Below are 13,393 nucleotides of genomic sequence, written 5' to 3' on the forward strand. Positions count from 1 at the left end.
TGTCTATCATTGTGACAGTTACACATCTCCTCCACCAGGTGGCGAAAGGCATTAAAGCAACAGTGCCTGGATCCATTATTGCGCATGCGTTAAACACGTTGATCCGGAACTTCCGGAAGTAGAGCGTGTCGTTTTTCACAACAAAGGAAAGTTTGGTTCTTCGTTGCGTTGGAACATCATAGCGCCTGATGAAAACCGTCTCAAAGGAGATGAAAACCGTCTCATAAAGGAGGTGAAAACCGTCTCAAAGGAGGTGAAAACCGTCTCATAAAGGAGGTGAAAACCGTCTCAAAGGAGATGAAAAACGTGTCATAAAGGAGGTAAAACGTGTCATAAAGGAGGTGCAAACCGTCTCATAAAGGAGGTGAAAAACGTGTCATAAAGGAGGTGAAAAACATGTCTTAAAGGAGGTGAAAACCGTCTCATAAAGGAGGTTTAAACTGTCTCATAATGGAGGTAAAAACAATGGAGTCTGTACGGCTGAAGATAAATGAACACATGACGTCGGTGGGAGAGGAGATCATTGTGTGTTTTGGACAAACAGCAGCGTGGTGCTGATGTTTGTTGTGTGAAGCTTGTCAGAGTGTTTGTGTTGGAGCGCCTCAGTGCGGCTGCAGAGTTCATGTGCAACCTCTTCCAGAGAGAGATAGAGACACTACACAACACCGAACTACACACTGCAGGTATGTGTGTTACATACACAACATCAAAATACACACTGCAGGTATGACACAGCGTTTGCATGATGAGGTGTTGTTTGGTTGTATATCTGTTTTTGGGGATCAATAGACCGGCCAGTAGGCTCCGTTTTGATGACTGAGATTAACTCCTCGTCTCACTGCTGTCACACACACACACACACACACACACACACACACACACACACACACACACACACACACACACACACACACACACACACACACAGAGTTATGGAATCTAATTGATGTAAATATGTCTCCACAATGTAGAATCTTAATCCATGTGGTCACATGAAGTCAGAGATCATCATTGGAGCCACATCGTTCCCATGTGAATCCTGAGATCTACATGATTCTCACTGTTCTATTACAGCAGCTGTGTTTCCTTTTTTGCATATGGTCGGGCAGATACCTTGTATCTCCATATTTTAACCCAGTTTTTTGGGGTAAATGAATGCCCTAATTCATCATACTACAATGTCACAAAAGTAGCAAAATCAGCTATTCTGAATTTGAATCCTGAAAAGTTACAGTTTGGACATGATAGATTTCCACCTCACAGCAACAATATTATTATACCTACTGATAAAGTAAATAAATATGTATAGTGTAGCCAGTTGCACAAGGATAACGGCTTTTAGTATAGACTAGGTTCGGTGGAGAGCTCAATGTGTGTAAAACCCAAGGAATGAGACAGAGACAAAGGTTCAACTTAAAGATTGTATTAGAACAGAATAATAATTCAGAGCATACATTGAATTTATAAGGAAAAAAAAATGGGGGCCCTTTAAAGTCTGAAGTGTCAGTGGATCTTTCAGGGGGGGTTTTCTCCTTTGGCTCGCCATCAACATTGGATCGGATCTCCAGCCGAATAAAAAAAACCTGACCTAAAAGGCCAGGTGAAATAAAGTAATCAGTAATCTATCGTTGTACAACAGGGTCAAGTTTCAACAAATTATTATTTCATGACTTTCATTAAATAATAAATTAGTGTAATTATTTCATGAAGTAATTATAGTTAGGGATGTCCAGATCACGTTTTTTGGCTCCCGATCCGATTCCGATCATTTGATTTTGAGAATCTGCCGATCCCGATTTTTCCCGATCCGATCTTAACGCTATGCAAAAAAAGGAAAAAAAAGCATTCAAGTTGTCCCTTAGGGTTATTTTTTTTATTTGAATGACAGTATCCAGTCTATCCAACATGGATATAGCTTCTTTTTTTCACAGCAGCATTGGATCAGTTGTGCAACATTGGATCAAAACTAAATAAAGCTTATCAGTGGTGCACCACAAAATAACCATGTAAGCAAATTGAGTGCATATAGTGCAGTAACATAACACAAATAACTACTGGAAAGAGGTAGCTTGACAGTCAGTGACAGTCACAAATAAGAAAAGAAAATAAAAATTCGGCTTAGTGCAGAATTCTAGGTTTAAGACTAGTCTAGAATTAACACATTGGGTGCCAGAGGTTTATTAAAATATTATACGTTGAGTGCCAGCATTTCTTCCATCCACTTGCGTTATACATTTCGTGCTGTGAGAAGCCCCGACGCGGAAATGCATGTAAACAAAGCGTGCGTGCGAGACGGCGGAGGGTCCCGACTAACGCCTGGAACAATAATATTTCCAACGCGACCCTCCATTGCAGCGTGATCGCCGATCGAAAACGGCTCGTTTCCACCACATTAAAAAGAAATGGAGATATTAAGCTTTTAATCAAGGAGATAACATTGAAAACGCCGACCGGAAGGATTTTTGACATGGAGCCAGATCCAGCCTCTTCTTCTCAGAAACTCCTTGGGTGATGTCAAAGTTTCGTTTTAGCGCCCCACGTGGCCCACATGTATAAAAATAGAATTGGGTCAAAAACGGTCCGGACCGTTTTCGGCACTTCTCGTTTGGACCCTCAAAAACGGTCCGGACCGTTTTTGGCATTCAATGTGTTAAATGAACAACAGCAGCTTAAAAGCAACATGAATAAACAAAGTATTATATTTCCATCTTACTGGAGTAACACAATTAAAATATAAAATGTAAACATGGACATAAAACTTCAAGGCACTGTTTTTCTTTTTTAATCAAGGGACGGTCAGCCCTTGAATGTGAGCTGCACTCTTACTTCTTAGTTCTTACTCACTCTCACTCTCCTGCTTCACAATGAAGTGGAGTTTTTTTTTAAGGAAAATCAGCATCTCTACCTTGTCAGGCAAGAGCCGGTTCCTTTTCTCATCAAGGACGTTGGACACTGCACTAAAGAGTCTCTCACTGTCCACAGAGGTGCAGGGGGCACAGAGGAACCTGGTTGCAACAGCAGCCAGTGAGGGGAACCGTGAAGCATTATCTTTCCAGTACTGTAGAGGATTGCTTTTCCTAGGGCTGGTTTGCTCTGAGAGATAGGTTTGTACCTGGACATCAGCTGATGTACTCACGGACCGGGTCTCTAGCTGATTCTCCTCCAAAATCTCGTCCAAGATGCAGCCCAGGCTGCTGCTTGCTTCCTGGCGTGGTGTCTTGCTAATAGGCTCTGCTGCCTCTGGCTCTACACTAGCAGCCCTCTCCCTCTCTATCTTCGCCACCTCCAGGATGAGGTTATCCTTGGCAAGCCTCAGGTTGTCACCGTCACCGGTGTCTGACTTTGTGAAGAATCTGAAAATAGATAAATGTAAGAATTACCCACAACAAAGAAAAACATAAGACAAGAGACATCACACAGAATAACAGTTAAGTCAGGCAACTGCCTTACTTTAAAAATCTAACCATTAACAGACCGAAATTTAAAGGACAGAAAAATAGAAATTGGCTTGAATAATGAATAGAATACTGGTTGGTTTGATATACATAATTCATAACATAATAGATACGATTATAGCATTCAAATTGTACATTAATTTACTGTACTTGCCTGTCTTTGTATCTTGGATCCACTAGAGTGGCAATGCTGTACAGTGGCTCCTCCTCTACCTCAGCAAAGCGGGTCTCCACTGCCTCTAGGAGCGTGCTCTTCATTGTCCTGACCCCCTGGTCAGTGGTCTTCTCCCGAGAGAGTAGACGCTTGAGGGCTGTTTGAATGAATTAAATTAATGGATGGATGGATGAATGGTTTATTTAGAACAGGGGTCTTCAACGTTTTCAGGCCAAGAACCCCCTAGCTGATTGAGAGATGAAGCAGGGACCCCCACTACACATTGTATACAAGAATTGCGTTGCAGATTAAACCTTTTCATAGATTTCATATAGCTTCATAGACTATCAGTGTTGTGTGAATAAATGGATTTAGTTGATTTCAGACATTTAAACACTGAAACCCTCAATACTTAGTCAACTTCACCGTTGGCTCTGTACTTGATCTGCTCTTTTTCCCTCTACACACAACCTCTTTGCCGAAAATAGCCGATCTACAATTGCCGATCTACAAGCACACAAGGCCTTGCAGCGCGAGGCCTTGTGAGCTTGACGCTTGACGTCCATCTTCAGATCCATCTGGATATCTGCCAGACGGGAATAGGCCAACGGGGAATGTTTGAAATGGCCTACAATTTTCCTCGCAGTGGCCAGTGCGTCTATGACGCTGCGCTGAGACAGTAGACCCTCATGGACAGCAAGTTGGAGCGTGTGCGCGACACAGCCCACACTCATTACTTCCATATCATCCATGGCTTTCACCATATTTCGCGCGTTATCCCGCAAAATTACATGGACCCGTGACTTATCTATTCCCCAACGGTTAAGCATCCCCTCGATCGCCTCTCTGACACGATCTGCCGTGTGAGATCCTCGAAAGTTCTGGGTATGCAAGGTCGCATGTTGTAAATTAAACTCGGAGTCGATCCACTGTGCAGTGAAGCTAAGGAGTGACATTGGACACACAGAAGAACTCCATATGTCTGTGGTAAATCCAAATGCAGGAACGTCTGTTAACAGGGCTTGCAGGTGGCCTCGAAGCTTGTTGTGAAGGGCAGGCAGAGCTTTCTCTGTAAAGTAGTGACGAGAAGGCAGTTCATAACGTGGCTCCAATTGCTCCATGAGACCCCGAAACCCCACGTTCGCCACCACAGATAACGGCTGGTCATCAAGCGCGATGAATTCTTCTATCTTGGCTGTTATCTTTTTGGCCTTTTCACTGTCCTGGGGCATTTTCTCTTTTCTTTTAAAAGTCTCTGAAAGTGTCAGCTGTTTCAGTGCCGTTACCTGAGTGGCCGCTGTGTACTCGTCGTGTTGTGGTTTGTGTTTGTTTTTCAGATGGCGAATTAGATTTGTCGTGTTGAACGTAGCTCTGTTCTTTCCACCGTGCGGAACGTCTGCCTTGCAAACATTGCATTTGGCTGTTAGACTGCCTTTACTTTCAACTTTATAAAACTTCCAAACTTCCAAAACTGACATTTTCTCTGTCCCGACTCCCGAGTCACCAGCTGGACGTAGCCTCCACATTAGCCTACTGCTTCTAGTACCGCGTTGCCAGATTGTGAGAGAGAAGTAAGAAACCAGGCCTATGAAAACACAGACGCAACACATATGCTGTCTAATTTTAAACCAAAACTAAGGCTCCAGGATGACTTTAAGACGTGAGCATGGTTATTTTTGTTTTGTAACATTAAATACAAATAAAAAAACATTATTAAAAAAATGTATATATAAAAAAAAAATGCATTAAATTAATTCCCGATCCTTATTCATGTGACATCATAGTCCTAATTATGAAAGTCCTTATTCATGTCACATCAAAGTTCTTATCATGAAAGTCCTTATTTATATCACATCAAAGTCCTATATCACATTAAAGTGCATATTGTATTCCTTCATTCCAGACCAGTGTGTGGAGTCCAGTCTGCAGGTGAAGATCAGTTCTCCAGCCAGGACTGTTTCTATTAAACAGGAACCTGAAGACCACCTTAAACAGGAACCTGAAGACCACCTGGATCTCAGTAAGTTTTAAGCACTTTCTCTTGATTTATTTTATTGGTGAAAGTGGGCCGGTACTTATGGGTGTAAAGATTTTTTCGATTTAAGCATTAACAATGTGACTACATCGATGCTTTGACCCCTGCATCTATCTAAATATACCATGAATAGGACGATGGTTCGGTTGTAATTTGTAAAAGTATTAATGGGTTCACTGAAGCTGTGCAGTTAATTCTACTTCAGTATTAACTAACCAGCTGCAGAAGACTCACTGATCTAACATTTACAAGTATTTACTTTAAAGATAATAGGGACTGCCTCTCATTCACCTCTCATTCAGCTTGTCTCGCATCTTCTATGAGAGCTGCAATGTAAACAAAAAACGGCCACTATTTGCAGTACAGATTGCAGTCAGCGCACCATTACATTACAGTCATTTAGCAGACGCTTTTATCCAAAGCGACTTACAATAAGTGCATTCCACATAGGTAGGGAACGAAACTACTAATCACCAGAAGCATTAAGTTCATTCTCTTATAAAACAAGCAACCAAGAGTATACCTAGCGCTAAAGTAAAAGTGCAATATATCAGCTACCTAATTTCATAAACAGATGAGACAAAATAGCTCAAAAGAGCAAGAGCTAAAATAAATACGTGTATCGAATAAACAAGATCCAATAAAACAATAAAACAAGAGTTTTTTACAACCATCACATAAAATATTTGTAAGATGTGGGCAAAGAGTAATCTTGTTGATACTTTTTCCAGCCACAACTGGTCACTGAGGTACTGCAGTGGAGGTCAAACCTTTTACAGAGTCTCATTTTATCTTTTTCCTAGACCTCCTGCATGTACTTGTGTGTAAAGAGGAGGTTTCACGTGAAGAGGAGCGGAGCCCCAATCTGGTTCAGGAGGAACCAGAACCTCCACAGATTAAAGAAGAACAGGAGGAGTTACATGAAAGACCAGAAGAGGCTGGTGGGTCAACATGACATTACTAGCAGTGAAAAGTGAAAACTAGCCGCCATTAATTCCGAAACACCGGGACTCACAAATCACTTAATTTGTTTTTTTTTAATAGCTAAATTAGTTGATCTACAAGCTCACAACGCATCACAAGGCGACACATTTTGACTATGCAGGATGGAGGCAATTATTCTAGCACTTAGCATACCTAGTGACTGCACCTTTCAACTGAACAGAACATGGTAAACATCTATAGTTTGATTCGATTACATGGTATATGTAAGGTAAAAGTTCTTTCTACTGGTTATTTCCACAGAGAACCACAGGGAGAGGTCTACAGTACCTAGAGAGATTGCCTCCCAAACATCTTCAACATTTCTAGAGGAACAGCGAGAGACGGACGAGGGACGTGGACTGTTTGATGCAACGATGCAACCTGTTGTAAAGTTGTATAGGATAGGTATATAATGTTCTATTTACTTTACAACCTGTAGTTGTATAGGATAGGTATATAATGTTCTATTTACTTTACAACCTGTAGTAAAGTTGTACGGGATAGGTATATACGGTTTTATTAGCTTTACAACCTGTAGTAAAGTTGTATGGGATAGGTATATACGGTTTTATTTACGGGTAGTTTAAACCTGTAGTAAAGTTGTACAGGATAGTTATTAAGGTTGGACGATATGCCAAAACATTCCTATTGGCCAATATATAATACATTGTCGGCCCAAAAAATCACAGATTGACGTCATTTTTGCTCTAGAAAAGCAATATTGTGAGATCATTGTGAGAAGATCCCCAGTCCTTTTAAGCATGAGTTATACTTCGCCGTACAGTGGGTCGCGTGTCGAAAATAGCAGATATACAAGCTCACAAGGTGTCGGGGATGCGACGCATTGTGAGCTTGTAGATCTGCCATTTTTCGTACGACAAAGTATACATTTGGCTGTGACATGTAACTGCCATCACACAGCTTGTGTACAATATAAGAAGCAAGGCAGAAACGTGTTTTAACAAAAGTACAAAAATGTTGTATTTAATTAACAGGTTATTTCATTCATAGGGTCTCATCATCAACATCGTTATCAATAAAAAGAGAATGCATCCAATCGGATGAATAATAACAACAGTGGGTTAACGATACAATATACTGGGCATATATGGGCCAGTGCTGGGGGAAGGGGGAAGATGGGCAGGCTGACGGGCCCAGGGTAGTGGCACCCCAATAGATCACAGCAAACCAAAGCAAAATAAACAAAATGAATTAAACGATAGCAAACACCACAGAAAAGGGGCATTACCACAACCATTAGGCGGCCGTCACCTGTTCCCAACGTGGTTCCCCAGTACCAGGCATGTAATGTAAATGGTCATTAATAACCCACAGTGAAATATATGAAGCACTCTCTCTTTATTGGGTGCTGAGGGTGTAAAGTCCGATATGAATCAGGTGATCGATTTAAGCGTTAACAATATGACTACATCGATGCATGGACCTCTGCATCTATCTAAACATACCATTACACACTGCGCAAAAAACCCAAGAATCCCTAGATATCGTTGCCCGAATATTACCAGATATGATGCAAATATGATGATATCCAAATGGGATACTCTCCGAACAGTATTTGAAATATATTTCATGGTCGGAGCATATCAACTACGGATGTGGGACCACTTTTATTCTTGATAGAATATGGAGTGTATCATCCCAGATACTGTATATTACCACATGCCATATTCGGGAAATAATTCTAATCAGTGTCTAAAATATCTCATCAGAAATGGACAGCTGTCATATGTGGAGATGATTAGTTACTCATATCCAATGTCAAGATATGACCACTATCCATATTTGAAGTCCAAACACCAGTTGCAGCTTATGTCAGGATATTGCATTGATACGATCGGTAACCATATTTGAAGTCCAAACACCACTTTCATTTTATGTCAGGATATTGTATCGATACGACCTGTAACCATATTTGAAGTACGACCTGTAACCATATTTGAAGTCCAAACACCACTTGCATTTTATGTCAGGATATTGTATCGATACGACCTGTAACCATATTTGAAGTACGACCTGTAACCATATTTGAAGTCCAAACACCACTTGCATTTTATGTCAGGATATTATATCGATATGACCTGTAACCATATTTGAAGTCCAAACACCACTTGCATTTTATGTCAGGATATTGTATCGATACGACCTGGAACCATATTTGAAGTCCTAACACCACTTGCATTTTATGTCAGGATATTGTATCGATACGACCTGTAACCATATTTGAAGTCCAAACACCACTTGCATATTATGTCAGGTTATTGTATTGATACGGCCTGTAACCATGGCCGATCTACTTTGAAGATAAATATTAAGCTAAAAATGACAACAAAAAATCACTTTCAAATGAGCAATATTTATTTTTTAACAGAGCTGGGGCCAAGACCTCCAAAACACACACACACCTCAAAACTCTTCTCCACACACACACCTCAAACTCTCCCTCTCTCCACACACGCACTTCCAAACTCCCTCTCCACACAACTAGGAACAAGGTAGGAACGACGGGTCAAGATTGGGCAGAAGTCTCTGGAGAACTGAACTGACTTTTTAAACGGAACGGGGTGTGAGTGATGCTAAAAAAATATTAAAATAAACATCCACACACACACACACACACACACACACACACACACACACACACACACACACACACACTACCCTAAACTGTTCACAACTGTACTCCTAAAAACAGTATTAAAATAAAAACATCCACACACACCACCGTTAACTGTGCACAACTGTACTCCGAAGCTTTTGAAAGGGTGCATAAATGTTTCGTGTTCCAGTTCAGTTCCCCATAGCTTTGTTTGATTGGCTCAGCATCAGATTTGAACCAGAAACATAATGACACCTTCACGTGTTTCCAGTCCAAATCTGCCGCTAAGCCAATCAAACAAAGTAAACTGAACTGGAACCATTTATACTCCCTTCCAAAAGCTTAGGAGTCCAGTAGCCTATACACAAATCCACAGAGCGCTGCCCTGTAGGTGGCGCAGCCATTGCTGCGGTGTCAGACTCGGTGTCAGTCAGCTGCAGTCACTGACGTTACTCTTGAGTCTTTTACCTGCTTTTTACTAACTTTTACTAACTTTTACTAACACTAACTTTACAAAGATGTATAGTTATTTAGTAATTAAACCAAGCAGGTAAAGAGTAACGTCAACAGACGGACAGAACCGCAACAGCTGCTGACTGAGTCTGACACCGCAGCAATGGCGCGCTACCTACAGGGCAGCGCTCCGTGGATTAGTGTATAACTAAAAGGCTTTACACTCCAGTGTCGCCTTCTTCCTTCTCACTCTCCTGCAGATAGTGATGCTTGCCCTCTGCAGCAGGGGGGTTTGTCTGGTGAAGAGTTCGTAGTTTGTGCGAACACGGTTGGACTTCGGCTCCACACACTTCCTTCGGTTTTCATCCAGGGCAGTTTGACATGAAGCCATTATTTTGGACAGCCGTCCGGCGCGCCACTTTGGTGAAGTTATTTTAAAGGCAGTCTTGTCTTCATCACTCTCGACAAAGTTCGCGTCCGCACCACTGAGGTAGTCCAAGTCCTCTCTCTCTCCTCCCTTCTGCCCAATCTTGACCCGTTTCTTGAAAAGCTGTGTAACAGATGAGAAGAGGAGGTTAGACTTTTAAAGCGATCAACAAAACTAAATAAGTAAATACAGTATGAGGGTTATATTATGGCTAGCTCTAGTCCCGAGCATTAGAAAGTTCTCGCTAACCTCTGGACCAGGAACAGTGCATTTTCCATTGACTGTAAAATGAACAGGTGTACATTATGACAAGGGCTCCCAAGCTTTTCAGGCTGTGACCCCCCTTCATAATATTTGAACTGGGGACCCCCCACCCTGACAAGCACTTGGAATTTTAGGAGTTGAGGCATTACATTTAGTTGACACGGTTCCACAGATAAATGTTGTGAAAATAGCTGATCTACAAACTCACAACTTGAGGACGTCCTCAGAGTTACTACAGGGGGTCCGCCAAATCTTTGTTTGATATGATTTTTTTTTTTTACATTAACCACTTGAACCCTAGCATCCCTTTTCTGAGGAGAACTTTAGCCAGAAAAAAGATCAGCAAAAGTTTATCTGAAACACAATTTTATACAATATAGAGGGGGTCCCTGCTTCAACTCTCTCTCAGCTTGGCCTGAAAACGTTGAAGACCCCTGCGTTAAACAGTATGTTGGTTTGTTTACTGTCGAATGAGAAAACAATGTTGCACTAAAGTAATTAAAAGGTCCCCGACCCCCAGTTTGGGAACCATTGAGAGTAGGATCACTACACTTGAGAAAACCTAAGTATGATTTTGATATTCACTGAAACAAGGCAGTTTTATGATGCTGAAAGCCTATTGTCTATGGTGGGAAGCCTTTTATAACCCCACCTTTTGTGTAAAATGCACTTTTTGGCCAGGAAATAAAACGTCCTGACAGAAAAGCTTTGATTCACTCAAGTGTGCCACCGATCTGGACTGGACAATAAAAAAATGCTATGACAGATCTGTAGAATAGGCTTAAAGGTAGGGTAAGTGATTTGCTTTGGTTAAAATAAGTGTTAAATAGCTCTATATTGTGATAGTACTCATTGCTATAGAGTGTTTGTTCAGTAACAGGAGTCTCCTTGTCTCTCCACCTCTTTATTAAACAGAAAATACATTTTCGTTTCAGTTCAATTTTATCCAACCAGGACAGAGAACTCAATCAGGATACAGATTAGGATACAGATTAAACAAGTGAAATGTGAAATGGAAGTGATGACACTAAGAAATGAGCAGACAAAATTGGAACTGGAACACTATACAAATTAAGCTAAAAAATTTGTACTTTCTCCTGATTGGCTGAGATTTTGACACCTACCGAAAAATGTATTTTCTGTTTATTAAAGAGCTGGAGAGACAGGGAGACATCTGTTACTGAAAAAACACTCTATAGCAATGATTACTATCAGAATATAGTATTTTAACCTTTTAACAAAATACTTTTAGTTTTAACCAAAAAATATCACTTACCCTACCTTTAAGATCAGAAACCCATGTTTTTGTTTTGGCGAGTAGTGAAACTAGTATATTGTTTATTTTTTACTACTAATATAGCTCTGGACCAGAGCTATATTATGGCAGCTACACAACCCAAGCTATAAACATTTGGACTGTATGACCCCTCTGCTTTGTCTCCTCCAGTGTATTTCTCAGTAATTACCACCTCACTGTTATATCCCTTACATAAAAAAGGTAATTGATAATTCACGTGATCAATAAAATGCAACAGTAATAGAGCAGGGCAATAACTCACCCGATCTTTCCTGCTGGTAAGGGTCTTTATCCAGTTCCATCTTCTGAGCGGCTTTGATGTTCTCATAAGCCCTGTTGCAGGCTCCTAGTGAATGAAAATTACAACACAAATACCAAGTTATGAACTCTAAATGTATTATAGTAAGGCATCTCAAAAGGATAGTGATCACAGATAGTTTACATTTTGTCTGCTCAAAGAAATGAGCAGACAAAATGTAAACTGGCAAACAAAATGGGGGTACTCTCCTGATGAACATTTATTTTCTGTTTATTTGAGAGCAAGAAGAGACCCCTGTTATTTAGCAAACACTATAGAAATTACCATTTGAATAGAAAACTTACCTTTTTAACAAAAACAACAATATAACATTTTGCAATATTAGATGGTTAGTGTGCCATCTGTTATCTTTAACAGTGTCAAATCAACACTAATCTACAATGTAGGTATTTAGCAGACGCTTTTTATCCAGAGCGACTTGCAGTAAGCAAGGTAACGCATACATAGAAAATACCTCACGATCACAGGTAAGCAGCAGGTCATCCAATTGTTAAAATTACAAGCAATTTAAGGACATAAGTCCCCAAATTAACGTGATATCAGACTTACTTCTGACTAGGCTGGTGGTCCACTGGGGCTCTGAGTCGTGAATAGCCTGCATCACAGCCTGGGTCACCACCTCATTGTGAGCAGTACGGAAGCTGTGGAAAATCACACTTTTAAGATACCCCTCATTAAGCATAATATTATTTTTTTCCTAAAATGTTTATCCCACGATTTTGTAACCCCATTCTTTACACCCAGTGCCAATTGTCTATGTAATCCTGGGCACTACCTTCCCTCTGCCAACCTAGGGAGGCCAGGGCCGAGCTCATGCCTCCTTCAATGCATGAGAGCCAACTGACCTTCTTATCACCTGACAGGGGAGAGTTTCCCTGGTTGGACGTAGCGCGTGGAAGGAACACGTTATTCCAACCAGTTCCTTTCCCCTCCATCAGGCGCCCCTGGCCAGGGGGAGGCAGTATAGTGACCAGGATTACTGCATGTTTTTGTGAGGGTATCTACCCTAGGAGACACGGGGAGAACATGCAAACTCCACACAGAGAGGCCCTTTCGCCAACCCCACCTAGGGTATGGGCACTGATATTTTCAGCATAACATGATACAAAAGTGTTATGTTATTTCACAAACAGAGGCATTTCAGAGGTGGGGGGGGGGGGGGGGTGGGAACATACCTGTCCTCCGGCTGGACCTGCCATCTCTCTCCGAGGCTTCTATAGATTTAACGGACGGTGGTCTGTAGGGACATTAATACAGTGGTGTCAGTCTAACTGTACTTTTCAGCCCTGACCCCCCAAAATAATCATATTTGAACTGGGGACCCCCACCCTGACAAGCACTTGGAATTGTAGGCATTACATTTAGTTTGACTCGGTTCCACAGATAAA

At 41.2% G+C, this 13,393-nt stretch overlaps 1 protein-coding gene across 1 annotated transcript in view; it reads left to right on the forward strand.

The window, feature by feature from the left end:
• Positions 1 to 519: 519 nt before the first annotated feature.
• Positions 520 to 13,393, forward strand: part of LOC308103027 (uncharacterized protein) — a gene marked incomplete at its 3' end in the record, with an annotated part of 32,748 nt that continues 19,874 nt past the window's right edge. Inside the window, exons 1-2 of the mRNA XM_080452879.1 lie at positions 520 to 683; positions 5,513 to 5,629. Coding sequence (XP_080309005.1) covers positions 623 to 683; positions 5,513 to 5,629 — 178 coding nt within the window. The 5' untranslated portion in view covers positions 520 to 622. The remainder of the gene's footprint in view (positions 684 to 5,512; positions 5,630 to 13,393) is intronic.

This window comes from Gymnoscopelus braueri (genome assembly GCF_963280865.1).
Source record: "Gymnoscopelus braueri genome assembly, chromosome: 16".
NCBI classification, from domain to species: Eukaryota; Metazoa; Chordata; class Actinopteri; order Myctophiformes; family Myctophidae; genus Gymnoscopelus; species Gymnoscopelus braueri.